We start from the raw sequence: 23989 nt of genomic DNA on the forward strand, positions 1-23989 counted from the left end.
TTTCAAGTATCTGTCTCTTCCTTTCACTCTCTCGAAAGAAAAAATAAATAAATTGCAGAAGGCGGCAGCATTTCCAGTCGTCCCCTGGCTCCCGGACACCCGACCCCCAACCCTGCCCCCCTCCCCCCCACATTCCCACTCCCTAGACCCATCCCTCCCCGTTCCCCAAAAAAATCCCAGAAAAAAAAAAAAAAAGCCACAGTTAGACCTTCCACTCATGCAAACCGGCAAAGAAAAAAGGTGGGGGGCGTGTGGAAGGCAGGGGGCCCGCAGTGGGGTCCCCCCACGTATCCCCCCAAAAACCACCTTTGAGAGGAAAAAAAATGGAAAAAAAATAAATGAGAACTCAAGGGACGTGGGGAGTTATGATGGGGGCAGGGGTGACCCCAGACCCTGCCTCGGGAGAGCACGGAGCCCTGCAGCCCTGCAGCCCTGCAGCCCTACAGCCCTGCAGCCCTGCAGCGGGCGCTCCTGGAGGGGCCCTGACTTCTGGAATGTGTGTGGGAGGGGAGGGCAGGCGCCCCCGGGGGGTCTGTGTGTGCGCGCTGGGGGCGGGCAGGGCTCAGGGGTCCTGAGGAGCTCGGGCTCGGGACCAGGCGCCCGGCTCCCCCACCCCAGACCCCAGGTTCCTGGGGGCTCAGGAGCCCAGTTCTGGGGAGCGGGGATACATGCAGAGGAGCGTCCCCCCTCCAACGGGCTGGATCCGGTTAGAAAGGAAATAAATAAGAAGGGGTGGGAGGGAGGCTGGGTGCGAAGGGCTCGGGCAGTTCAGTCCAGACCAAGGGCCCCGGCAATGGAGGCAGGGCAAGTCCAGCCAAGCCAGGGAAGGAATCAGAGTCTCTCTCGGGCTGGGACCCAGATGTAGGGGCCTGAGAGGTCCTCGATGACACGCTTCACCTTGTGGTAGATCTCCTCAAAGCTGTCGCCCTCCACGATGGCTGCGGCGGAGGGAGCGGGGCGTCAGGCCCAGGGAAGGGAGGGGCACCTCGGCCTCACTTTCCCATCCAGGAGCCGCGGGGCTGCACCAGCCCAAAGGCGGCAGCTCTTTCTACATCACCCACCCAGAGGGGCCTCTTTTTTGACGCTGCGGCCGAAGACACCTGGCGCCCTGGCGGCGGGCTCGCCGCAGCCTCACCTGAGAAGCACTCTGTGAATTCCTGCTCCAGTTTGGAGGCTCTGTCGAAGGCTTTGCGGGCTTGCTCCTCTGTGATCCGCTTATTGATCTCTCTGCGGAGCAAGAGCCACACAGACCTCAGGGTGGTCCCTCAGCCCTCCGTCTCCTCCATCCAGGGATGTTAAGTCGCAGCCCTATTTTCTTTTCTTTTCCTTTCCGTTTTTTTTTTTTTTTTTTTTTTTTTTTTTGCTTTTTAGGGCCGCACTGGAGATACATGGAAGTTTCCAGGCTAGGGTCGAATTGGAGCTGTAGCTGCCAGCCTACACCACAGCCACAGCAACTCGGGATCTGAGCCGCATCACTGACCTACACCACAGCTCACGGCAACACCTCAAGCAAGGCCAGGGATCAAACCCGCATCCTCATGGATACTAATCGGATTCGTTTCCCCTGCACCACAACGGGAACTCTGCAACCCGTATTTTCCTAGTTGGAGCTTGATGCCAAGAGCACAACTTCCAAGATCCTCTGGGGCCACAGATAGGCCCCCTCCCCGTGACCCACCCCAGCCAGGTGTGGCCACTTCAGGGACCTCTCCAGCACCTCCTCCTTCCAGCCCGCACCCCAGTGAAGGGATTCAGCCTCTAACTCCCGAAAGCCCAGAGGCCCTGGCTCGCCCCAGCAGGTGTGTGCCCCAGGGGTTGCTGGGAGTTGTAGTCCTGCCTAGACCAGGGCAGGGAGGCAGAAAGAGGCCTGGGAGTCCCTGCATCCTCTGGGTGCCAACTCCAGGTGCAGACCCCCCTCAAGGGCTGCTGGAGCCACTGTCCAGGGTTCTGAGGGAAGAGTTCAACGCAGAGGCCTTCTGAGGCCCAGGGCCACAGGTGCGGGGAGCAGAGGGGAGGCCCCCCCGGGACCATACTCACAGAACATTCTCCAGGGAGCGGGGGCGGATGAAGATGGCGATAGGATGCAGGTGGGCCGCCTGCAGCCGCCGCACGGCATTGGCCGAGACGTCGAGGATGCAGTGCTTCCCCTGGGGGGCGGGCAGGGCGGGCGGAGGGGGGCCAGCAGGTGGTGGGAAAGGACAGACAGAGGTGCCAGGACAGGACACAGTATGCCAGAAGGTGGGGAACGGCAGATTCACCAAAAGGGAAATGACATGGATGTCGAAAGACACGTGGGCAGAGAAAGTTGAGGCAAGAAAGGTACAGACAGACAGAGTGAGGGACAGAAAAGGAGGCCGGCAGACAGAGAGCAAGGGAGGGGCCAGCACAGGAGGGAGGGATTGGGGGAATGGGCAGAGGGGTGAGGAACAGGCAGGGAGGGGACCCAAAAGATGGGGCAGAGCAAGGCAAGAGCGGGGTGGCGTCGACAGGTTGGGGAGAAAGCCCAGAAGGAGAAGGGAAGTGGGGTGGAGGGAGGAGGGCCGGGAGGACGGACAGAGGACAGACAGATGGAAGGAACAAGGAGAAGCAGATGGAGGGAGGAGAGGCAGATGGAGAAAGAAGCCGTGGAGGGAGAGAGGGCAGGGTGGGGGCATGGGGAAGAAGGAGGTGGCAGAGGAGTGGGAGACGGGAGCCGGGACCCCAGGGACGGGCAGGGGGAGGGGAGAGGACCCGAGGGGAGCCGGCAGAAGGGAGGGCCCAGAGGGGGGAGGCCGGGCCATCAAGGCCGAGGCCACAGGAGGAGAGGCAAAAATGGGGCAAGGAGGAGGGGAGGGGAGGGGACAGATGGCAGCACGGAGTTTGGGGTCAGGAACCGAGGGAGGGAGGCGGGGGCGGGGCCCGGGAAAGCAGGCAGGCGACAGAGTTGCCCAGGAGGAGGAGGAGGTGGAGGAGCGGAGCGGAGACCCAGCAGGGAAAGAGACAGACAGAGAGAGAGAGAGAGTTAGAGACAGCTGGAGGAAGGCCACAGGGCAGGGAGAGGGAGGAGGAAGAGGACGGGCCGCCGGCTCCTACCTGCTCTGCCACCTCTCGCACGGACTGGACGCTGGTTCCATACAGGTGGCTGTTGTACTGGCCGGCCTCGATGAACTTGTGTGCCTGGATGTCCTTCTCCATTTTCTCCCGGGACGACACAAAGTGGTAATCCCGGCCATCTATCTCATACTCCCGCTTGGGCCGTGTCGTATCTGCCGGGAAGTCACCCCAGCCCCCAAAGAGCTAACCGCCATCCGTCTAGCTTCAGCCCTGCCTTCGGCGCAGCCCCAGATGCCGGCCGAGGGGGGCAGAGCTGCCTCCCCCCCACACCACCACCGCCGAGTCCTCCAAATCCCTGCCCTGGGATGGTCAGCCCAGGACGTGAGGGTGACTTGAGAAGCGCCCTTCTCCGAGAATCCTCATGTCCAGCTGCACCCCAATCAATGCCCAGAAGGGGCTCTGCCTGGGACCCCTGGGCCCCGCCCCCAGCCCCTCCATCCCAGGCCTGGGCACTCACGAGGGACACAGGATCCAAACTTGTCGGGGAACTCGGAGAGGAGATCGTCGTTGGCGCGGTCCTTGGTGGGCCCGAGGATGATGATGGGGCGAGCGTAGTGCACTGACGACAGAGGGCGGGATCAGGGGGGGCTGGGTGGGGGCGGGAGGGGCTGTGCAGGGGCGGCCCGGGGCTCACCTTCCATCTGTGTCACCGTCTCGTAGCTCAGAACCGAGTCTTCTCGACCTAGCGGGAGGCAGGGCGTCTGCAAGGGGCTCCGAGGCAGGGGACTCAGGGCCCCGCGCCACCTTCCTGAGGATGTCACGAGACACTCGGAGCCCTCTCACCTCAGCTCCTCCCAAACCGGCCCACCTACCCTGTGATCCGGAGCTGGAGCCCCAATCCTAGGAAGAAAGAGCAGGCCGTGCAGTTGGTCAGGAGTCCGGCCCTACAAGCCACCCCCCTCTTCCGCCCAAGCTCACGGCCTCCTCCACGTACCTTGGCCTTTAACCTTGACCACTCCCGTCGCTCAACCCTGTGGGATACATGTGGGATGGATGGGGTAGAGAAATGCCCAGGCAGGGGCCCGATGGCCCCCTAGGCCGGCGGACAGCCCCATCTCCCAGCAGCCCCTGGGCGTCTGCGCTCCTAAGGGAGCTGTCTGCCCCTAAGGCTCATGGGAGTCATGACGCCCTGCCCCCACCCCCACCCCCCGCAGACAGACCCCCAAGAAGTCAGAGGGCCCATGGCCTCCATCCTGGCTGCCCAGCCTGGGGACCTTGTGAGCTTCAGTGGCAGGAAGGCTCACCGTCGTTTGCTGGGGATAAAGCCAATGTCATCGGTCTCGCTGTCAGAGTGGACCCGCCGCGCCTGCCACCACTCCTCGTCACTGGCGTCGATGACATGCAATACGTCCCCAAAGCGGAAGCTCAGGGCCTGGCTCAGGAAGCCGCAGTCCTTGGTCTTGTCGTAGTCAAACAGGGCCCTGGAGGGCACACGGCCTTCGGTCAGAGACCGGTGGGGACCCTGGCCCCTGAGACCCATCCTGGAGGTGCTGCCCAGGGGCCTATAGACAAGCAGGGCTGCTGCCGGCTCTCCCACAGGTGCCGTGGATTCTGAGGGACCCAAGAACAGCGTGGGGACCAGAAGCTCTACCAAAACTCATAATCGCCACAACGGTGAACCGTCATCCAGTCCACGTTGTGTCGGGGATCAGGCTGTGGACTCAGTGACGTTTCTAGAGGAAGGTCTAGACCAGCACCTGCCCAAGAAAGCAGATGCAATATGCATGGGCCTCACAGCGCGGAGGACGCTGGAATCAAACTCACAAGGGAAAAAAAAAGATCGCTCTTGACAAACTCTGGGCACCCTCAGCCATGAGAAATTCCTCAAAGTCACAACCCCTGGGGTCAGGACAGAGGGAGGGAACGACAGCCGAGACAGCAGAGATGCTGAGCGAGCACGGGGGCTAGAAAGACGGGAGGAGACTCCAGGATCATCCAGCATCGTCTGGGAGTCAGAAGTGACCAGCCCCAGGGGCAAACTGGACCTCGCCATGAGGGGAGGGCCAAGCAAGGCCTAGGTGTTTTTTGTGGGGGTGTTTTGTTTTGTTTTGTTCGGCTGCACCCGGGGCATGGGCAAGTTCCCAGGCCAGGGATCGAAGCCGTGGCACAGCAGCAACCCGAGCCGCTGCGGTGATAACACCAGTTCCTCAACCCGCTGGACCACAGAGGAACTCCAGCAGGCTCTGGTTTGTCCCAGGTGCCCGGGCGGATGGCAGTGCCATTCAGAGAGAGAACACACACTGGCAGGACCGAGCGTACAGGGGAAAGAGGTGAGGCTCAGTTTGGGACGTGTTGAGTGCGAACGCCTGTGGGACGTCCTGAGGGACATGTCCAGAAAGCAGATGGCCGGAACCGCAGGTCTGGACCTCCGGGAAGAGGCCAGGCCAGAGCCGACAGTCTTGAGGGCCATCTGCAGGGCAAGTGACAGGTGAGGCCGAAGGGGGAGGATGGGAGCCCAGGGGGGAGGGGGGAGGATGCGGCGCCTGCACCTGATGAGGATGAGAAAGAGCAGCCCGCGGGCGGAGCAGCTCTAAGAAGGTAGCGGAAGGTCACCGGAGAGACGGGGGACAGTGCTGTGGTCCCCTCCCCTGGACTGTGTCCTCCCACAGGGCTGGGAGGACAAGAGCCCCTGCTCTGCTGCGTGTTAACCTCTGAGTGAGCAGAGTGGGAGGCAGCTGGGCGTCCTAGGGGAGGTGCCAGGGGGCCCAGGGGCTGGGAGGCGGTAGGGACACCTGAGCCAAGGCTGTTTTCCAACCGCTTGGCGTGTTGCAAAATGCTAACCCGCGCGGGAAGCCAGCTGAGTGTCAGGCCTGGGGATGGGGGCGTCAGGCAGGGTTTCGGGGACGAGCTGGCTGGGGGGTGAGGGGGGCACAGAATGAGAAGAACCCAGCCCGGGCGGGGGGCGTCTGACCTGATGTAGAAACCCCTTTTGGGGTTGCTCCGCAGGGAGGCAGTCCCTGAGCCCAGGCTGCTGTTCATGAGCTGCTCCCGAAGGTCGTGGATCTTGGCCTCGAATCGGCTGTACTCTACGAAAGGCCAAGAAGGTTCCTGAGCCCCGGCCCCACGGTCCTCGCCCCTCCCCGCCCCCCACGGACCCCAGGAGCCCCAGGGCTCTGAGGACCATCTCACCCCACAAGAGACGGGGGAGCGGCAGGCGCGGTACCTTCTGGCTTATACTGCGCGATGATGGTGACGGTCTGCCCCGCGTTCTTCAGGGCAATGGCAGCCTGCTCGTGGCTGGCATTGCGGAGGTCAACGCCATTGACCTAAGGGAGGAGGAGCGGCAGAGGCGCTGGAGGTGGGGACCAGGCGCCGGCCCACGAGGGCCCCGACGGGTGGGTTGGCGGGGGAGGAGGGCACGGGCCGGCCCGGCCTTCGCTCACCGAGAGGATCTGGTCCCCCTTCCGCAGCTCGCCGCTGAGGTCCGCCGGGCCCCCGGCCAGAATGAAGGAGATGAAGATGCCTTCACCGTCCTCGCCGCCCACAATGTTGAAGCCCAGGCCCGTGGAGCCCCGGTGAATCACGATCCGCCTCGGTTCCCGGGGAATGTCCTCCTCCCCGAGCAGGTCCTTGGCCACGGGGGAGTAGCGCCGAGGGGAGGTGGGGGTCATGGCTGTGGGGTAGTCGGTGCCCAGGTAGCTGCTGTGGCTGATCTCGTTGTCCAGGTGCTGGGAATAAGCTAAGGGAAGCCGTGGGCGAAAGGGTGAGATGGAAAAACACGGAGGGAGACGGCACCCATCAGCCCCGGCGCCACCCTGGGGCACCCGCAGTGCCAGACTCAGGGGAAGGGAGTCAGAGAAACTAGGCTGGCGTGGCTGGTGAAGGGGACAGCAGATCACAGCAACGTCAGGGGGCAGGAATTCATAGGTGACGTGGACAGTGGATATGAAAGGGATGTGCCAGGGAACAGGAGGTCAAGGGGAATGTTAATAGCAAGCTTTGGGGGGCTTCGTTTGGTTGCAGCATCTCTCAAACTTCACCTACAAAATTCCTCTCCCTGTCCCTTTCCCCCTCTTGGCCATTCATTTGCTGGAAAAAACTGGGTCACTCTAAGAGGTACCTCACTGCTCACATCCCTGCCCCTGGGGTGTTAACTGAGCCTCTGTTCCGTGTCTCCTGTGAACGGGTTATTGGCATAGAGACTCAAGTTCAATTTCTGGCAAGAATATGTCACAGGTGGTGCTGCCTGCTTTCTGCATCCCCACGGGATGTGATAACGTCTGGTTGTCTTTGGGGTGAGGTAAGAGGAACCCTAGGTCCGGGTATGGTCAGCCTGATCCATCCCGTATAAAGCGCCCCATCAGCCTTTCACATATGACTTGCAGCAGCCCCCGAGGATCACTGCCTGGTCCTGACAGTTCGCTGGGGACAGCAAAACAGCGAGCGCCACTTTTTTTGAGAGAGAGAGGAATTCGTCTATAAAAAAGAACGTCCCCCCATCAACCAGTAGGTTATTCGGAGGTGCAGTTTGTACAGGAAGGGAGAATAAATGCTTGATGCCTTCCCTTTCCCGATTTTCAGAATGAATTTTCAGTACTTCCTCCAGAGGTACTCGATTGTTTTGAAGTGTCCTTATGTCCCCGTAGATGTTAACACGCTTGTGATGAGTTTTGGCTGAATGGCCAGCTGCCATCTAGCTCCGGGGTCTGACAGGACCCTTGATGAGCTTCCTTGCTTACGGTATAAAGGATGCTACAAGCTCGCCTCGCCTTTTTTTTTTTTTTTTCTTTTTTTCTTTTTTAGGGCCACACCCGCGGCACTTGAAGGTTCCCTGGCTAGGGGTCGAATTGGAGCTGGAGCTGCCAGCCTACACCACAGCCACAGCAGCGCAGGATCCTTAAGCCACTGATGGAGGCCAGGGATGGAACCTGCATCCTCATGGATGCTAGTCAGATGCGTTAACCGCTAAACCACAATGCAAACGCCTCACCTCCCACATTTCTTGCTCAAGATTTGGGATGGGCCCTTTCTCTAGGCAGTCAAGGTTCCTTCTGCTAGGTAGTTAGGTAGTTAGAAACAAGACCATGTGTCTTTTGTTTGTTTGTTTTTTCCCCCTTTTTTGGCCACCCAGGTCAGGAATCGAATCTGAACTGGAGCTGCAACCTACACTGCAGCTATGGCAGCTATGGCAACGCTGGATCCTTAATCCACTGTATGGGGCCAGGGATTGAACCTACATCCCTGCTGCTACAGAGACACCATCTATCCACAGCAGGAACCATGTGATTTTAATACGGTTTTACAGTATGACTTCAGATTTGGATGAAGCAGTCACATCTCGTTATTCTTTTCCAAAAATTTCTTAGCTATTCTCCCAAATGTATTTTTCCAGCTGAACTTTAGAATCAACCTGCCAAGTTCGGCGGGGGGTGGGGTGGGGGGGAGAGCATTAAAATTCTGATTAGGATTGCATAAAACATAGAGATTAACTTGGAGAGGACTGAGAGCTTTAAGCATATTTTCATCCAGAAACACGATGTGACTCTCCAATCCTTCTTTTATGCCCTTCAGTAAAGTTTCATTTTTCATCATTTTCTTCATATAAATCGTACACACTTCTTGTCAAGTTTATTTTTCTAAGGATTTTATAGGGCTTTTTTTCTTTCTTCTTTGTGCATTTTAGGGCTGCACCCGAGGCATATGGAGGTTCCCAGGCCAGGGGTCTAATAGGAGCTACAGCTGCCGGCCTACGCCACAGCCACAGCAATGCCAGATCCAAGCTGTGTCTTCGACCTACACCACAGCTCACGGCAACATCAGATCCTTAACCCACTGAGTGAGGCCAGGGATTGAACCGGCAACCTCATGGTTCCTAGTCAGATTCATTTCCACCGTACCACGACGGGAACTCCTTATAGAGCTTTTTTTCTATGGTGAAAAGTATCTTTTTACCCATCACATGTTCTGCCGGCTGGGAAGTTACTAATTCTTGTTTTTTGAATCTTACATATGGCCACGTTCTTAATCCTACATATTATTTCTGAGCTTTTCACTTGATTCATTTAGATTTTAATCTAGATGGACGAGAGCATAATTTACAAATAAGGATAAATTTGTTTCTCCTTTTTTTTTTCTTTTTTGTCTTTTTAGGGCCGCACCCACGGCATATGGAGGTTCCCAGGCTAGGGGTCAAATCAGAGCTACAGCTGCTGGTCTACACTAGAGCCACAGAGACGCCAGGTCCGAGCCGCATCTGCCACCTACACCACAGTATAGCTCACAGCAACGCCGGATCCTCAACCAACTGAGCAAGGCCAGGGATCGAACCCGCACCGCAACCTCATGGTTCCCAGTGGGATTCATCAACCACTGAGCCACTACGGGAACTCCTGTTTCTCCTTTTTCAAAGGCAAAATCTCTTTATTCTTTTTTTCCTGCTACCTGAAACCGCCAAAAAAGTGATCCTCAGGCAGGCTCATTTTGCCTCCTAGGGGACTTCGGCAACGTCTAAAGATCGGGTCGGGAGGTTGGCACAGTCATCAGAGTCCAGGGCCGCTGTTAAACACCCTACTATGCACAGCGTACCGCACAACAGAGAATTTATCAAGTACAAAATGTCAACAGTCCCAACATGGAGAAACCCTATTCTAAAGCAACGCCGAGAGACTAAGAGAAGCAGAAAAAGGCATCTCACTTAATTCCTAACTTAATGGACACACGGCACGGATTTTACCGTTATGTTGTACAATCATTCCTGGTTTCTGACAAACATTCTTTAATTACGTTAGGGAAGATTCCCCTGTCTCTTGCATACTAAATTTTCCCCTGAAAATTTTCATCAAATACCTTTCCCACATCTATTCGAAATGAAGTTACCAATTTTCTCCTTTACCTTTTGTTTTGGGCCACACCCACGGCACGGGGAAGCTCCCAGGCTTCGGATAGAACCCTCGACACCACAGCGACCCGAGCCACAGCAGGGACAAAGCCAGGTCCTTAACCCAGTGTGCCACCAGGGAACTCCAGAAACCTTACTTTGTGACAATGCTGTGCCTTTAACGTGCTGTTTGTTTTGCAACAATGTCACTGCCAGTCATTCTCTGTCTCTTCCAAAGCAAAATTCACCTCTCCTTTCCTTCTTCTATGTTATCGTTGTGATTCTTTTCAAATGCTCTTATAAAATTAACTATGAAACGTTTTGCCTTTTCCTATACTCAGAAAGAGCAGAAGAATTATCTATCCCGTGAGGATTTGAGAAAGTTAGCCATAAAACCACCTGGGCCTTGCGCCTTCTCTGGGGAAGAAACCTATCGACAATCTTTTCTAGTTCCGCTAAGGTGACCAATTTTCCATCTATTCTCCTGCCACAGGAAGTGACAGAGGTTGTAGCTGGCTCGTGGGACGTATCTGAAGAGGAACGGTCGCCAGCGATGTCACGGGGGGAACCGGGCCGGGCACGGGGAGCTCTGGGGTTTGGAGGGCTCTCACAGCTTGTGATGTCTGGGGGAGCATAGCTGTCACTCAGGTAGGCACTGCTGGGCTTGGCCACCTTCAGGTAGACAACATCATACGTGTTCTTCAGGGCTGCCACGGCATCCTCATGCATGACGTCCTCCAGCCCCACGCTGTTGACCTGGGGTCAAGGGAAGCAGAGCTCAGACAGAACCAGAAATCGCCTCAAGGCAGATGCCCTGCCGCTGAGCCGCAAAGGGAGCCCGGGCCCTGTGCAGGGCCCAGCACACAGGACCCGGGTGTGGGCTGGAAGAGCGATGGGGGGTCCTCACCGCCAGGATCTTGTCTCCAATCTGCAACCTCCCATCCTTGTGGGCGGCACCCCCTTCGATAATCTTGGTTACATAGATGCTATTATCTCCAGGGATGTGCTGGTTCCCTACACCGCCTGCGATGCTGAAGCCAAGTCCTGGATGGAGCGGAGGGCAGAGGTGGGTGCCCAGGTACCTGGAGAGCAGGTCTTGGGGCTGGGGACGGTTGGCATGGGGGGGTGGGGGTGGAGGCACAACAAGTTACTACCTTTAGGCCCCTTGATGAGCTTGATCTCCATGAGCTTCTCGGCGGGGGGCTTCCGGCGCATGACATAGAGGCGGACAATGGAGCCCGCCTCTTTGAGGGCCTCCACCGCAGCTGAGTGGGTCACCTCCCGCACATCCACTTCATTTACAAACAAGATGCTGTCGTTGACCCTGAAGACAGCAAGGCGGGCCTGAGCCAGGAGCTTCCTGCCGCCCTGGCCCTCCCGGTCAGGGGATCCAGCATCCTAACCCCTGTCTCCTCCGCCCACCTGAGGCGGCCATCCTGGGCCGCAGCCCCACCGGGAATGATCTTGGTGATGAAAATGGATGGGTCGTCACCGATGTGTGGGTTATCCGTGCCACCTGCGATGCTGAAGCCCAGACCTGAGTTACCCTGGGCAGAAGAAGGGGAAGAGGGTCAGCTTCCTGCACAGCCCACTCCAGCCAGGGCGAGTGGCGGAGGCGGGGGGGGGGGGGGGGGGGGGGCAGGAAGCTGTGAGCCGAGCAGGAAGGGACAGGGTTGAGAGGCTCGCCACCTAGAAAACACAGGCCCAGGGAAGCACAGGCAGGGAGCGAGGGGAGAGGGCCTCAGGGGGAGGAGCCCGCTCACCCTTTCCAATGTGATCTCCTCGTATTCCATTTCCCCCTCCGTCCCGTTCACCTGCAACTCCAGCACCGGCCAGAAACACAAGAGCAGTGAGACAGACTTCCTCCCTGGGAACCTGGCCCACCCCTGCCCCTGCGGCCCGGGCCCTCCCTCTCTCCCTCCTCCCTACGGAATGGCCCCAAAATCTAAACAACTCACATATCCCGGGGCTTCTAGGGTATCTGTGTTGACAATCACTGGGGGAGAATTGGCCTGTGAGGAAAAAAAGGAGACCCGGTAAGCAAGAGGCCCACCAGCGCAGCTACCCTCTCAGCCTGGTTTGTTTGGGAGTTTTTTTGGCCAGGACATGAGGAAGTTCCCGGGCCAGGGATCGAACTCCTGCCACAGCAGCCACTCAAGCTGCTACAGTGACAACATCAGATCCTTAACCTGCTGTGCCCGGGAGAATGCCTACCCACTTAATCTAGCCTGCTCTGCTACCCTTGACTCCCTGAAGGACTCGGCCTCACTCCACGTGACATACACACACGTGCACACGTGCTGGACCCAACTCTGCCCAGCCCAGGTCCCCTGCATGTGGAAGGAGGTGTCTGAGAAGCAGGAAGGGAGAGACAGCCAGATGGGGGAGCAGCAGATGGTGAAGAGTCAGGGCGGGGGGACCGACGGGGGGTGGGGGGGAGAAGAATCTTCTCACCGGATGTAACACCAGAGAGTGTTATATGCCTTATGCGCTACACACACCCCCCAGGACTTAGGTCCACTGGGTCCGCCCTCCCTTCCTGCCCCCATCCCTGTCCCTATCTGCCCACATACACTCAGATACCTTCATAACCCTACCTCAGATTTGCCCCTCATTTTCACACACATTTGCCCCAAACCCTGGGCCCCAGGAATCCGGGGATCCCCCAGATGCGGGCCCCACCCTCTCCCTCGCCCACCCACCATTCAATCCACGCCTTCCTCTAGGGACCGTGTTGCCTAGCAACGGTATCTAAGCCCAGCCAAGGCCTAGGGAGACCCACCTCCTGGAGGCCCTGTCGTCAGGACAACGGGAGGGGGAGATGGGGCGTGGCCTGGGGCAACCAGACTCCCAAAGGCCGAAGGGATCCGCTAGCTCCGCCTCTCCTGCCCCGGGGCCCGCCCCCCGTTAGCCAGGCAGAAAGAAGTCCCCGTTCAGGGGTCTGTGGGCGCAGCACATTCTGAGTAACCTCCTTCCTCCCTCCCCTACGCCCCACACCCTACGCAGTGCAAAGGACGTCAGAAAAAGGGGAGTGGTGAAAGACATCCGGGTCTTATCCTCTCATCTCTCTCCCCACCCCCACCTCATCCGGGAAAGGGTTAAAGCGGGGAGTGTCCAGGTCCCTGACGTCAGTCGCCTCGGCGCAGCAAGGTCTCTATAGACTTCAGGGCGGGGCCAGCTCTAGGCTGGTCCTAGGGGCTTCCCCCATTGCCAGGGCAACCGAAACCACGTTTCCATGGCAATGGAGGAAGGCGGCCAAAAGCCGCCTTCCGGGGTCCCCAACCTATCTCCTCCTTAAGCAAACATGTATTTGGAGCCTACCAAGCGCGAGGCACTCGTCACGGATTCCCCGACTCCTCGATCTCTCCTTCCAAAGGGGTCCCTCCTCTCTCCTACTACTTCTCGATACTACGCACTTTCAAACCCTTTAACAGATTTCATACGCACACATCTATCACCACCATCCTCCGACCCTTCACATCCCAGCAGATGCTACCGTCCAGCCAATAGCCCAATAGCCGCTGACTGCCAAAATCTCATCCTCAGGCCCATCCTCTACCCCACAGCCTATCCCCAGTCGCCATCCCCATCCTGATCCTAGAACTTCCTTCCCCAGGCCGCGTCCTTCATCCGCAACTACTTCCAGCCGTGTCCCCTCCCCCTCCCTGCCCCTGCCCTGTGTGATATCCTCCATCTACAGCTCTGCCCCACCTTTCAATTTCCATCTTCCAACCCCAGCCTCCATTCCCCATGGCCTTCCCTGTCCTCACCCTCCCCTCCGGCCCCTTCCTTTATCAGTCTCCTGCTCTTGGCCTCCATCCTAATTTCTGGCTCCCTGACCTCATCCTCAAACCCTCAAGATTCTGTGTGCCCAAATCACACTTCTTCAACCCACTTTCCCTACCCTCTGAAAATTGAGGCTCCTCCCGGCCCCCCAGCTCAGGCCTTAGCCCTCCCACACGTATGACCTCCAGCAGGCTCTCCCTCCACTTCCTCTGTCTCCTGGGCCCAGATTCCACCTCTCCTTCGCGCTGTCCTGACTACCACCCTCTCTCCTCTCCCCCTTCCCCAGGGACTTAATGCCCCATCTTGGGAATACAGCATCTCTAGTCTTCCCTTCACTCCAGGCAGCCCCCAGAGTTTTACGGGAATACTCTGCACCATCTCCCCATCTCCAGGGCCTTCCTTTCCTTCCTCTCAGCCAGCTGAACCTTCTGCCCTGATTTCACCATCCCATCCCTGTCTCCTGGCGCAGGACGCCTGACCCTCTGTCATCCCTCCTCTTTGCTAAGTGCCAAAAAATGGTCTTTCCCTCCCTCTCCAATTCTTCTCCTTCTCACCCCAGAACCTCCTGCTGCCCCCTCCCTGCCTCCTCATCCCAGGCTCAGAAAAACCTCCGCCCCATCTTCTTGGTGACATGTCAACAACTTCCCACCTCCCAGGGCACCCCACAAGATCCCGTAATCTCACTCTGGACCCCACAGTGTTCCCCTGAATCTCACAGCTGGCCTGGCACACTCCACCCCTCCCCTCCAGCCTGTGCCCCCAGAAGAGGAGACTGAGGGGGAAGAAGATGGGAAGTGGTCCAGAACGGAAGGTCTCAGAAACAAGGCCTCCCGGGCCTGGAGAAGAGAAAACATCCAAGGAGCCCAGAAGAGAAGGGGAAACAGGTGGTGATGAATAGTAATGGGGGGGGGGGACCCAGGGGGCAGAGAAAGAAATCTGAGTGGAGGTGCGAGCCTGAGAGCAGGAGAGAGGAGAGGAGAGAAGCGGAGTAGGGAAGGGGTAACTGGGAGAGGGGGAGCCGGCTGGCCCGAGGCAGAGGACGGATGAGGCCGCAGAGGGCCTGAGCTGGGGACCAGGAGAGGGGGAAGGAGAGTGCGTGGGAGGAACAGAGAGACCGCATCCAGCACCAGCCAGCCAGCCAGCCAGCCAGCCAGCCAGCCAGCCAGCCAGCCGGTGGTGGGGAGGGAAAGGCAGCGAGGAGGGGAGGGAGCACAGGAGGGGTGCAAAGGCCAGAGCAGGGGAGAAAGGGCCCAGACTAGAAGTCTCAGGCCAGACAGATGGAAAGGGCTGGAGAGCCAGGCCCAGAGGCAGGATGTGGGGGGAGGAGGTGGCCAAGGGACAAGAGCGAATGAGGGCAGCAGGCACTCTGAGCAGAGCTCTGGACACAGAAAATGGAAACGGAGGTGGGGGGTGTGAAGGAATGAAGAGGGCCTGGGCCCAGGGAGGGTCCTGGGGGATGCACACATCTCAACACACGTACACGCAGACACACACACACACACACACACACACACACACACGCCCTGGGTGTAAACTACACCCACTCCCCCTTGCCTGGCCTCTGTTTCTCCTCTGTGGGAATCAGGTGTATCCAGAGCCCCAAATGTCCCCTCCCCCCATCCCCAGGAGCCCAACCCAAATCCCCCCCCAACGTCCCAGCCTCCCCCCACCTACGGCTCTCGCCCTACCGGCCCTTGGGGGTTGTTGTAGCTCCGAGGCTCCGGGGGCCGCACTGGGGAGGGGGCCGCCTGAGTCTCCTACCTTGAGGGGGGAGAAGTGGGCGTGGCCCACGACCCCTTGGACGGCCTCGAGGTGGGACAAGTTCCTCTCCGCCACGTGCACCAGCTCGGGGGCGTTTACCTGGTTGGGGAGGTGGGCCGGGCTGTGCTCCAGAGGGGGCGTGTCTTCATCTTGGTAGCGGTATTTCTGGGGATGGGGACGACGGAGGCGTCACGGGGGCCGGCCCAGCGCCTCGGGCCCCAGGCTGCCCGCCCCAGCGCGCCTCCGCTTCCCCCGCCAGTGCGGTGCGCCAGGCCCCGGGGCCTGACCAGCTCCTCCCCCTCCCTGTCCTCCAGCCCATTGGCTCCCCTCTCTCCACCCTCCCCACAGCCCCCTCTCCCGCCCGGGCCTGGGCACCTGCCGCTGCTTCCCAAACCCCAGCCTCATCCCGCAACTCCTCCAGCCCACAGCCTCGGACCCCGGCCTGCTACCCCACACGCTCGCTCCTCTGGGGTCCGTTGCTTTCCCCCTTTCCCAGAGCCCCAGCCCCTGCCACGTGCGCCCCCCCCCACCTCGTTCTCTCGCTCCATCCCCAGGGTCTCTGCTGCCCTCAGCAGCTTCACCCACGTCCTCTTTACCTTAATCCCACTCCCATATGTAACTCCCTCCTCCGTCCAGTGCCCCCCTCACCCCCCGCCCGGTCCATCCCACCCCACCCCGCCCTCCCTGCCTCCACCTCCCGCCTCTACCCCGGAAGTGAATGGCTCTCCAGCATCTCCCAGGCGGGAACCGCAGTCAAGCACTTGAACTAGCAGGTTCTCGGCCTCAGCCCCTCAGGCTAAACCCGTCCAGCTCTTCCTCCACTGGCCTCGCTGGTTCCCAAGCCGTCAGCGAAGGGGCCCCAGGAGTCTACCCCATCTCGCCAAATGCCCACAGCCCCGCCAGCTAATCGGATATACTAGAAGAAGAGGGGAGGGAGGGGGAGGAACAGAGGCAGAAGGGCACAGAAGGGGGGCAGGAATGGGTGCCAACTTCCAGGTTTGCTGACTGCGGAGCCCGGTAGAGCCTCAGAGCGAATTCCCGGTCTCCTTCCAGCTTTTTGGAGGGAGAGACCCAATCTGACTCCTGACTCCCTTCCTAAGTGACCACCTGCCATCTCAAGGGCCTCCTGTCCTAGCTTAACAGGGACACCCGTAAATGAGATTAACGGGGCCAGAGAGAGAGAGAGAGAGAGAGAGAGAGAGAGAGAGAGAGAGAGAGAGAGAGAGAGAGCAGCTGGAGACAACAGTAGAAGAGTAATGACAGGCAGCACCCCAGCCTGGGTCTTCCCAGGTCTGCCCCTGTCCCCACAGAAGCAAACCCTCCCCAACTCCAGGCTCCATGGAGGAGGGGAGGCTCCCTCAGAGACTGCAGAAGCCAGAATACACGCCCCGGTACTCATGGGTAAAAAGCAAAGGCAAGAGTTCCCTCTCACAGTATCTTAGACACTGAGAAGACCTCAACGTTCACAGAAGAACGGTTAACTAGATCAAACTGGAGGAAGCCGATCAAGGTCAATGCCTTGATCGGCTTCCTCCAATAGGTAGGATTCTGAAAATTCGGAGGAGGAACCAAGGCTGAGGCTGTAACCCAACTTCGGCCTTGGTTAGGATGAAGTCAGAGAAGAGGATGAGTTAGACGGTGTGACACAGAGACATGCTGGCATCCGGGAGCATCCTGATACATTTGAAGCGCCTTAAAGAAAGCAAGCAAGGGGCTCATCAAGATAGGCTCTGTTTACTGGCCTTGGAGAGAGACTTGACTTGGAGACAGACTTAGAAAGAGAATTCAGAACTCCAGGTTTCAATACCACAAGTGCAAGAAGTGAAGTTAGGGGGAAGCAGAAGCTTAAATTATCCCCCTCAAGGCTGGGCCATTTAGGAGCTCCCATTGTGGCTGAGCGGGTTACGAACCAGACTAGTATCCATAAGGACATGGGTTAGATCCCTGGCCTCATTCAGTGGGTTAAGGATCCAGTATTGCTGTGGCTGTGGCATAGACTGGCAGCCACAGCTCCAATTCGACCATGACCCCATGCTGCAGGTGTGGCCCTAAAAAGCCGAAAAAAGAAAAAGAAAAAGAAAAAAAAATCCTGGGCCATCTTGGATAACAGAATTCCAGGAATTGAAAGAAGTTCTTCCTTCCACACCCTGAAAATGTGGTCTTGAGCCTGGGCGTGCCCAGAGCTGGGGCGGGATGGGGGGGAGAGGGGGGAGGAGCCAGTCCGCCTCTCTCACTTCACCAGGCCCCCCCATTCCCTACCTGACAAAATGAGGCCAGACCCAGAGCTGCAGCTTCCAGTTTTGGAGTCTGGGGGAGAGTTTGAACCCAATGCCCCTCCATCCCCACCCCCACCCCCCCACAGAGAAAATTCCTGAATTTGATGAAGAAATATCAAGGTGCACATTAAAAAAAAAGAAAAAGGAAGCGTGGAAAAGGACATTTCATGGTTTATTCTAAAGACGAGGTGAAGGTGAAGGTAGCACAGTGAGACTGCGGACACCTCTCCCTGCCCCACCCCCGTGGGGGGCTGTCTCAGACGGAGGAAAAGGCTCCTCCTGCCTGGGAGACAATGTGGACCGAAACGGGGAACAAGGGAAGGAAACCAAAGTTCCCAGAATGTGGCCGAGGGCGCTTGGGCCCTGTCTTCAGCCCCCGGAAATTTTCTAAGTAAATGTAAGGAAAACCTCTGAAGGGGCGAGGGTGGGAGAGAGCCATTCCCAGCCTGCCACCTGGGAGCTGGGGGTGGGCTGGGCACCTCTCCTCCCAGATTGCGGGACAACTCAAGCAGGACTGGCAGGAAAGGAAGATCCCCTCATTTATCCTACTGGGACACAGGGCCTCAGCCGGCGACAGCTCAGCTGCTATTGGGACCAAGTCTCAACCCCCAATATATTAAGGTATAGGACAAGTCAAAGGCCTGGGGGTAGCTGTTGTGCCTTCCCGCTTGGCCCCCTCCTCACCGGACCCCCAGTTGCAAGAATGACCTGGAAGCGAGGCGTGCACCCCCAGAATAGAGGGGTGTGAGTGAAAGTGGATGATCTTAAGAGGCGCGACCCACTGCGCCTGTCCGCGAGACACTGCACCCCAGAGACCCTGCGCCAAGCAGAAAAAAGAGCGACAGCACTTGAAGCTTACACCCTGAGATTTGGGGGGTCCGGGAAGAGGGGAGCGGGGCCGGAGCCCGTACCGCGGCACGTACCACGCAGAGACACATGGAGGCGAATCTGTTCCGAGCCGACATGGAGAAGGGGAGGGGACTGAGGGGAGGGGATGGGTGGGAGAGCAAGGGTCCCAGGGGTTGGGGGAGGGGAGGGGCAGAGGGGCGGGGCTGCGGCGGCCGCGGCGACTGGAGGCTGCGGCCGGGGGGGGGGGGGGGGGGTTGCAGGGCGCCTGCGCAGTGCGGGAGAGCGTCACGTTGGGAGAGACGGGGTGCGGGGAGACCCTCCTAGCCATCAACTTCCCTGGTTCCAGCTGGTTCTACGTGGACTTCGGCTTCTACAGTATACGTCTCTTCTGACCCCTTTACAAAAAGAGATCCTCCTAAAATTCACCAGTTTATCACTCTGGTTCTCTGGGACCCCTTATTCTGTCTAATCTCCCACGCCGAAAATCACCAGGCCCCTATTACAAAACCCCACCGGACTCTCTGGAGGCTGGGAAGGAAGCAGCACTTTATCCTCACTTCAGGAGGACCCCCAAGCGATCTAAACTGCCTTCCCCCATCCCCTCCCCCCAAGCTCCCCAAAGATGGTTAATGTGGTCAAGATCCCCACGGATGCCAAGACACTGCCTGTTCTAGTCAGCACTAGAGCCCCACCTGCTAGCCAGACAACGCTCTCCAAGAGCTTAAGGACCACGGATCCCGTTGTACTATCTACCCTTCAAAGCCTCCCTTTAAAAATTACATCTATCCCCCAATCCACTGACAGAGACCTTGAAATTAGTGCAACTATTACCCTTGCTCCAGTTAAATATCCAAGTAAGCAGTCCTCGAATTCGTCCAAATCCTGTGCAAGTCCGCGGTCTAAATCCTTAAACCTAATTAGCTACTTGTGACTTTCTAACATACCCCTCCCCAATACCACCAGCCCCCCTTTCAGAGAATCCTTAATCTACCTTAAAGCCGACCTTCCAAATTCAATTGCAACTTCTTCAATTTATTACCACACCTTTAAGTGATATTTCCCTATTCCTTTTCTTTACCCCTTAAATGCATACATTACTTTTCTGGCTGCCCTCCCTGCATCTCAACACCCTCCCCACCCCCGCCATGATTCTGAATTTCAACTTCGTTGGAAGATTACTCCCAAATATATCTATCTCCTCCACACTCAAGTCTCAAAAAACATTCATCAAAATAAGATCTGGCCTGCCATTTGCAGTGACCCACGAATCTCCCAGAAGACCCCAAAATGACAGCCTCAGATCTCTTCAGAGGTTCCCATTTTGTCCCAAACTGAACCTGAAAGCATCTCTTCCAAACAGTCTCCCATTGAACGCCCATCCTTCCAACTCTTAAAGCCCAGTAGGCAGTCTCCTCAAATCTGCTTCTCTGGCTGCTCTAAAATGCCCACATATGGTAGAGAAGATGGCCTTCCCTAGAACCTCATCCATGCCCCCTCCCTTCCAGTTGAGCAGAATCTATTTCATGCACCTCCAAGATGACCCCCAAGGCCCTAGTTTCATATCTGGATAGAATGCTTGGATTCTCAGAGGGAGCCAGTGCGCAAGGGGCTGGACTCAAAATTCCTTCTAGAAAAGAAAATGCACAGGCCCTAGTTCTCCGCCAGTGGGCGCTATGGCCCATTAAGACCCTCCCCCATCCCCCATTTCCTTTTTCCCTCCATTTTCCGTTTCCCCGTTGCCTGGCAACTCAGCAATCAAGGACTTTGCTGTCGCTTAGCAACCGTCTCCCTGGAACTTAGAGCCGAGGTAGGAGGTTGTGCTCTGATGAAATCTGAACAGGCCTCCATCTTAGGAAAATTGAGACGTCAGATCGCCCAACCCCCGGATTCTCCCTTCCAAAGACCCCTGCGCCCCGCAGTTTCTTAGACAACAAGCCCCTCAAACCCCGTCTCCTTTCGGCACATGGGACCACGCCACGCCCCTACCGGGGCAACCCCGCCCTCATTTCGGGCCGGTTACCCAGCCCCAAGGCCCCGCCCCTTTTCGAGGGTAATTGCCCGCCTCCCTGGATGGAGTACGCCAGACCCCGCCCACCTGCCTCTAGGAGACCACGCCTCCGTCCACTTCCCGCCCATTCGCTCCCCCGGCCTCGCCCACACTGTCCCTCCGCCCCGCCCCAGTCGGCCAATGAATGAGGCCATTGGCCACACTGCCCCGCCCCCGGCGTCTTAGCTTGCCCAATAAGGACCACCCGGAGGGTTTAACCGCTTCGCCTCCGGGACTCTGGCCAAATGCCCCCGGTCTTTCCCCACTTTTCCCCCCTCCCCCACTTGTTCTGCTCCGCCCTCCGCCACCCTCGCCCGGCCCTCAGGCCCGCCACGCAACTTCAGTCGTCGCCGGTTACCATGGCAACGGCGGCAGCAGCGCGGGGAGAAGAGGGAGGGACGGGGGCGGAGTGGGAGAGAGAGATGTTCAGAGACAGAGAGACACCGGCAGAGAGATAGGCACGGAGTAAGACTAAGTGATAGCTGTAGAGGCAGAGCGAGCACAATGCATAGGGTCCGGCACAGAGTAAGCAATCAATAAATGTTCCTTAAATTACTGCGGCAGGAGTCTAAATATAGGCAGTGAAAGATGGAGGACTCAGATGGAGCTGGGAAGCTCAACGACCGCAAAGCATGAGCACCCTCTACCCCACCCAGCATTTGGGGGGGGACGGACAAGTGCCATGTGCCCCCTGCTGGCTCCTCCTAGGCTAACCCTGCGCTGCCCTGAATAGAGATGAACCACAAGTCCCAACAGCCCCACGGGCAGCAACCCTCTAACACTGAGGGAACTTGTGCCTCAAGGCCTTGTGGGACTTGAAGTCCCCGCCATCCCGAGACAGACAAGTTTTGCGGCCAAGGAATGTGGCAAGCCTGGGTCTCCACGCCTCTGTAAAAGCCCCAAAATGCATGATCCTCTCTGCGTAAGACTCCTTCCTTCGGGAATGCTCAACCCTGGGCTCCATCGAAGAAGCAGGGTTCTTGAAGGAAGACGAATAACCCCCCCACCCCCCGTCCCAGAATAGCTGCCAGTGCAGGCAAGCCCCTCACCCTCGCTGGCATATGTGTGTTCACGTGTTGGAAGCAGAGCCCACACATTCCAACTGGCTTTCCGTATACACCTGCACATAAGGGACTAGAGCCAGGGAGCCTAAGGCTAAGGGGCAGGCTACGGGCAGGAGACCACCGGGGAAACTGAGGATCAGACAGACATTAAAGGAGAGCAGCCCAGAGAAACTGAGGCACAAAAATCCACGGAAACTACAGGGGATGAGAGGAAGCAGCAGCATGGGAGAAAGCCCAAAGCCCGCAGAACAGGGGATAAGCAAGTAGCTCTGGAGAGGGGGTCGGGGCTGGGACCTAAAGGTCCTCCGCTCCCAGTCGCCTCTGTCCAAGCTCACACATGAGCGAGGCATGTATAGACGCATGTGTACACACATGTGTGAGTTTGTGGCAGGGAACATGTGTGTCCTCAGCTCCCTCCCCTGAGAATCTGCAGTTCCCACTAAATATAACCCCCTCCCCAGCCTGTGACTCACCCAGACCCCGCCTCCCCGGCCCCCACTTCCTGTCCCACCCCCCAACCCCCAGCTGCCTGCCACCCGCCCAAGCCTCCCTCCACACACCAGGCATCCAGCCTCCCAGTCCCAGAGTCCTAGAGCCAAGACCAGGGTATTCTGCATCCCACCAGGAGCTTGCTAGCTCTGCCAGCCAGGATCTCTGGCACTCCAACCACAGGGATAGCCTTGTACGGATCTTCCCGGCTGCCAGCCCGGCCCTCCTCTGACTCCTTCTCACCCCAGTAACCTTAAATCCAGGTGTCCTCCCCCACCTTTATCCCAAGGGTCAGGGGTAACAGGAACATCCCCTCCACCTGCTCTTCTCCCTCTTTCTCAACCAGGGGTAGATATTGTGTGGGAGGAGATGGGGGTGATGGGCATCTGCCTGGGCCACCCCCAAATTCTGCACCATGCACCTGGTCCCCCTCCTCAAATCCCCTCTCTCCCCAAACCTCTCCTCCTCCTCCTCCTCAGGAGCTGCCAGCCTCAGCTGCTGCAACCTTCCACCACCCAAGGGAGCACCCCCAATCCTAACCTCACCTGGTCCCTTCCCTCAGGTGATCCTATGTCAGGCCCTAGCTCGCTGACAACTCCCAACTATCCCCATTCCGTAAGCTGGAACCCTAAATTAACTGCTCCCCCAAAATGAGAGCACCCCCAAATGTATCTACCACGAGACGCTTCTTCTATAACCTGAAGGCCTTCCCCTTCCGTGCCAGCTGACACCCCCAGACCAGTCAGGCCCTCACAACCAGTAACCTCCTACCCCCAAGCCAGGAGCCCCCCTGAAATTGGACAAGACACCTGCAGACCAGTTTGTCTCCCAGGGGAGAAGGGGACCCCCCACGCAGAGCCCCTCTTCTAACACACACCGGGCAGGACTCCCATGTGAGCCAGGCTTCTCCTTAAATAAGTCTCCCTCAAACATCACTGGTGAAGCTCAGAATCCACCAGCCCCCAAGTCACAGAATACCCCCTATTTTCCATTTCTCCCCAGGTACAAAGGGATCACTCCAGGGGGCACCTGTGGCCAAACCCAGCATTTTCTCAGCCGTGAACCCCCAAACTAAATTATGACCCCCAAATCCATCTTCGGATGCTCTCACGCCAGGGCCCCCGGGCGGCAGATTAGGCCTGACAAACCCCTCCCCACAAACTCTCACCCTCCCCCCAGGTGACTGGCCCCCCCATCACGGCTTACCTTGGTTGTCACTATACAGAGACAGTCCATGTTGGGGGGCCTGGCCGCGGCGGCGGGTAAGGGGCTCTGACTTCATCGGAGTTTCGTTCCTCCCCTCCCTGGGTTCTCACCCCTCCCCCCTCCGCACCCCACTTTTGCAGGGGGGGCCAGGATGGGGGGAGGGGTGAGAGGGGAAAGAGGGGGTTGGAGAAGGGGAGGGGAGGGGAGCGTGGGAGGGAGGGGAAGGGGGCCCTAAAAGGGGGTCCCCAGTGGAGGGGAGGGGGCTTGGGGAGCACACCCCGATTCTCAGGAGGGGCGGGGGCACCGGGGGCTGGCAGCCCCGGAGTTCGGGGGCTGGGGCATGAGCTGAGGTGGGGGAGGGGAGCTGGATTTCGGGGAGCCCCGGGGTAAGGGGGGGTCTTGCCTAACGGCCAGGGGCTCGGGGCCGTGGCGGGGGAGTGGGGTGGGGGGGTCGGAGGCGGCAGCGGCCGAGGGAGCCGTGGAGCCGAGGAGGGAAGGGGAGAGAGGAGGAGAGAGGAAGCAGGGGGAGGGAGGGAGCGATCGAGGAGCAGAATGGGGGGTGCCTTGGCAGGCTTAACTCCTTCCGCGCTGGCAGGAACCC

General features: G+C 58.4%; 2 protein-coding genes across 10 annotated transcripts in view; one reads left to right on the forward strand and one right to left on the reverse strand.

Annotated features, from left to right (window-relative positions):
- Window positions 1-23884, reverse strand: DLG4 (discs large MAGUK scaffold protein 4). 9 transcript variants are annotated; one of them, XM_003481294.4, is made up of 20 exons: window positions 23389-23884; window positions 15557-15622; window positions 11869-11922; window positions 11674-11724; window positions 11333-11457; window positions 11065-11234; window positions 10818-10954; window positions 10522-10666; window positions 6477-6772; window positions 6257-6359; window positions 6005-6119; window positions 4338-4514; window positions 4028-4064; window positions 3906-3933; window positions 3728-3775; window positions 3551-3652; window positions 3073-3245; window positions 2038-2147; window positions 1136-1227; window positions 1-938 (listed from the first exon to the last, which is right to left on the reverse strand). In XM_003481294.4, the coding sequence occupies exons 1-20, from the start codon at window positions 23416-23418 to the stop codon at window positions 832-834; spliced, it is 2166 nt and encodes a 721-aa protein (XP_003481342.1). In that variant the 5' UTR covers window positions 23419-23884; the 3' UTR covers window positions 1-831. The 9 variants fall into 9 exon arrangements, with proteins under 9 accessions (XP_003481342.1, XP_013843397.1, XP_013843400.1 ...); XM_013987943.2 differs by having other exon boundaries at window positions 11674-11733; window positions 15458-15622; window positions 23389-23806; XM_013987946.2 differs by having other exon boundaries at window positions 11674-11733; window positions 23389-23802.
- Window positions 23384-23989, forward strand: part of ACADVL (acyl-CoA dehydrogenase, very long chain) — an 8235-nt gene continuing 7629 nt past the window's right edge. The window contains exon 1 of the mRNA XM_021067809.1: window positions 23384-23444. The gene's annotated coding sequence lies outside the window, so the exon portion shown is untranslated. The remainder of the gene's footprint in view (window positions 23445-23989) is intronic.

The sequence above is a fragment of the Sus scrofa genome, chromosome 12 (assembly GCF_000003025.6).
Source record: "Sus scrofa isolate TJ Tabasco breed Duroc chromosome 12, Sscrofa11.1, whole genome shotgun sequence".
In the NCBI taxonomy this organism is placed as follows: Eukaryota; Metazoa; Chordata; class Mammalia; order Artiodactyla; family Suidae; genus Sus; species Sus scrofa.

Bases quoted from the DNA above. Each gene is read 5' to 3' on its own strand.
- DLG4 (XM_013987943.2), bottom strand. From the start codon at position 23,418: ATGGACTGTCTCTGTATAGTGACAACCAAG. The intron at 6,360-6,476 runs GTGAGCGAAGGC...CTCCTCCCTTAG, and splicing joins AGGGGGACCAGATCCTCTCG to GTCAATGGCGTTGACCTCCG. The intron at 3,776-3,905 runs GTAGGTGGGCCG...GCCTCCCGCTAG, and splicing joins CTCCAGCTCCGGATCACAGG to GTCGAGAAGACTCGGTTCTG.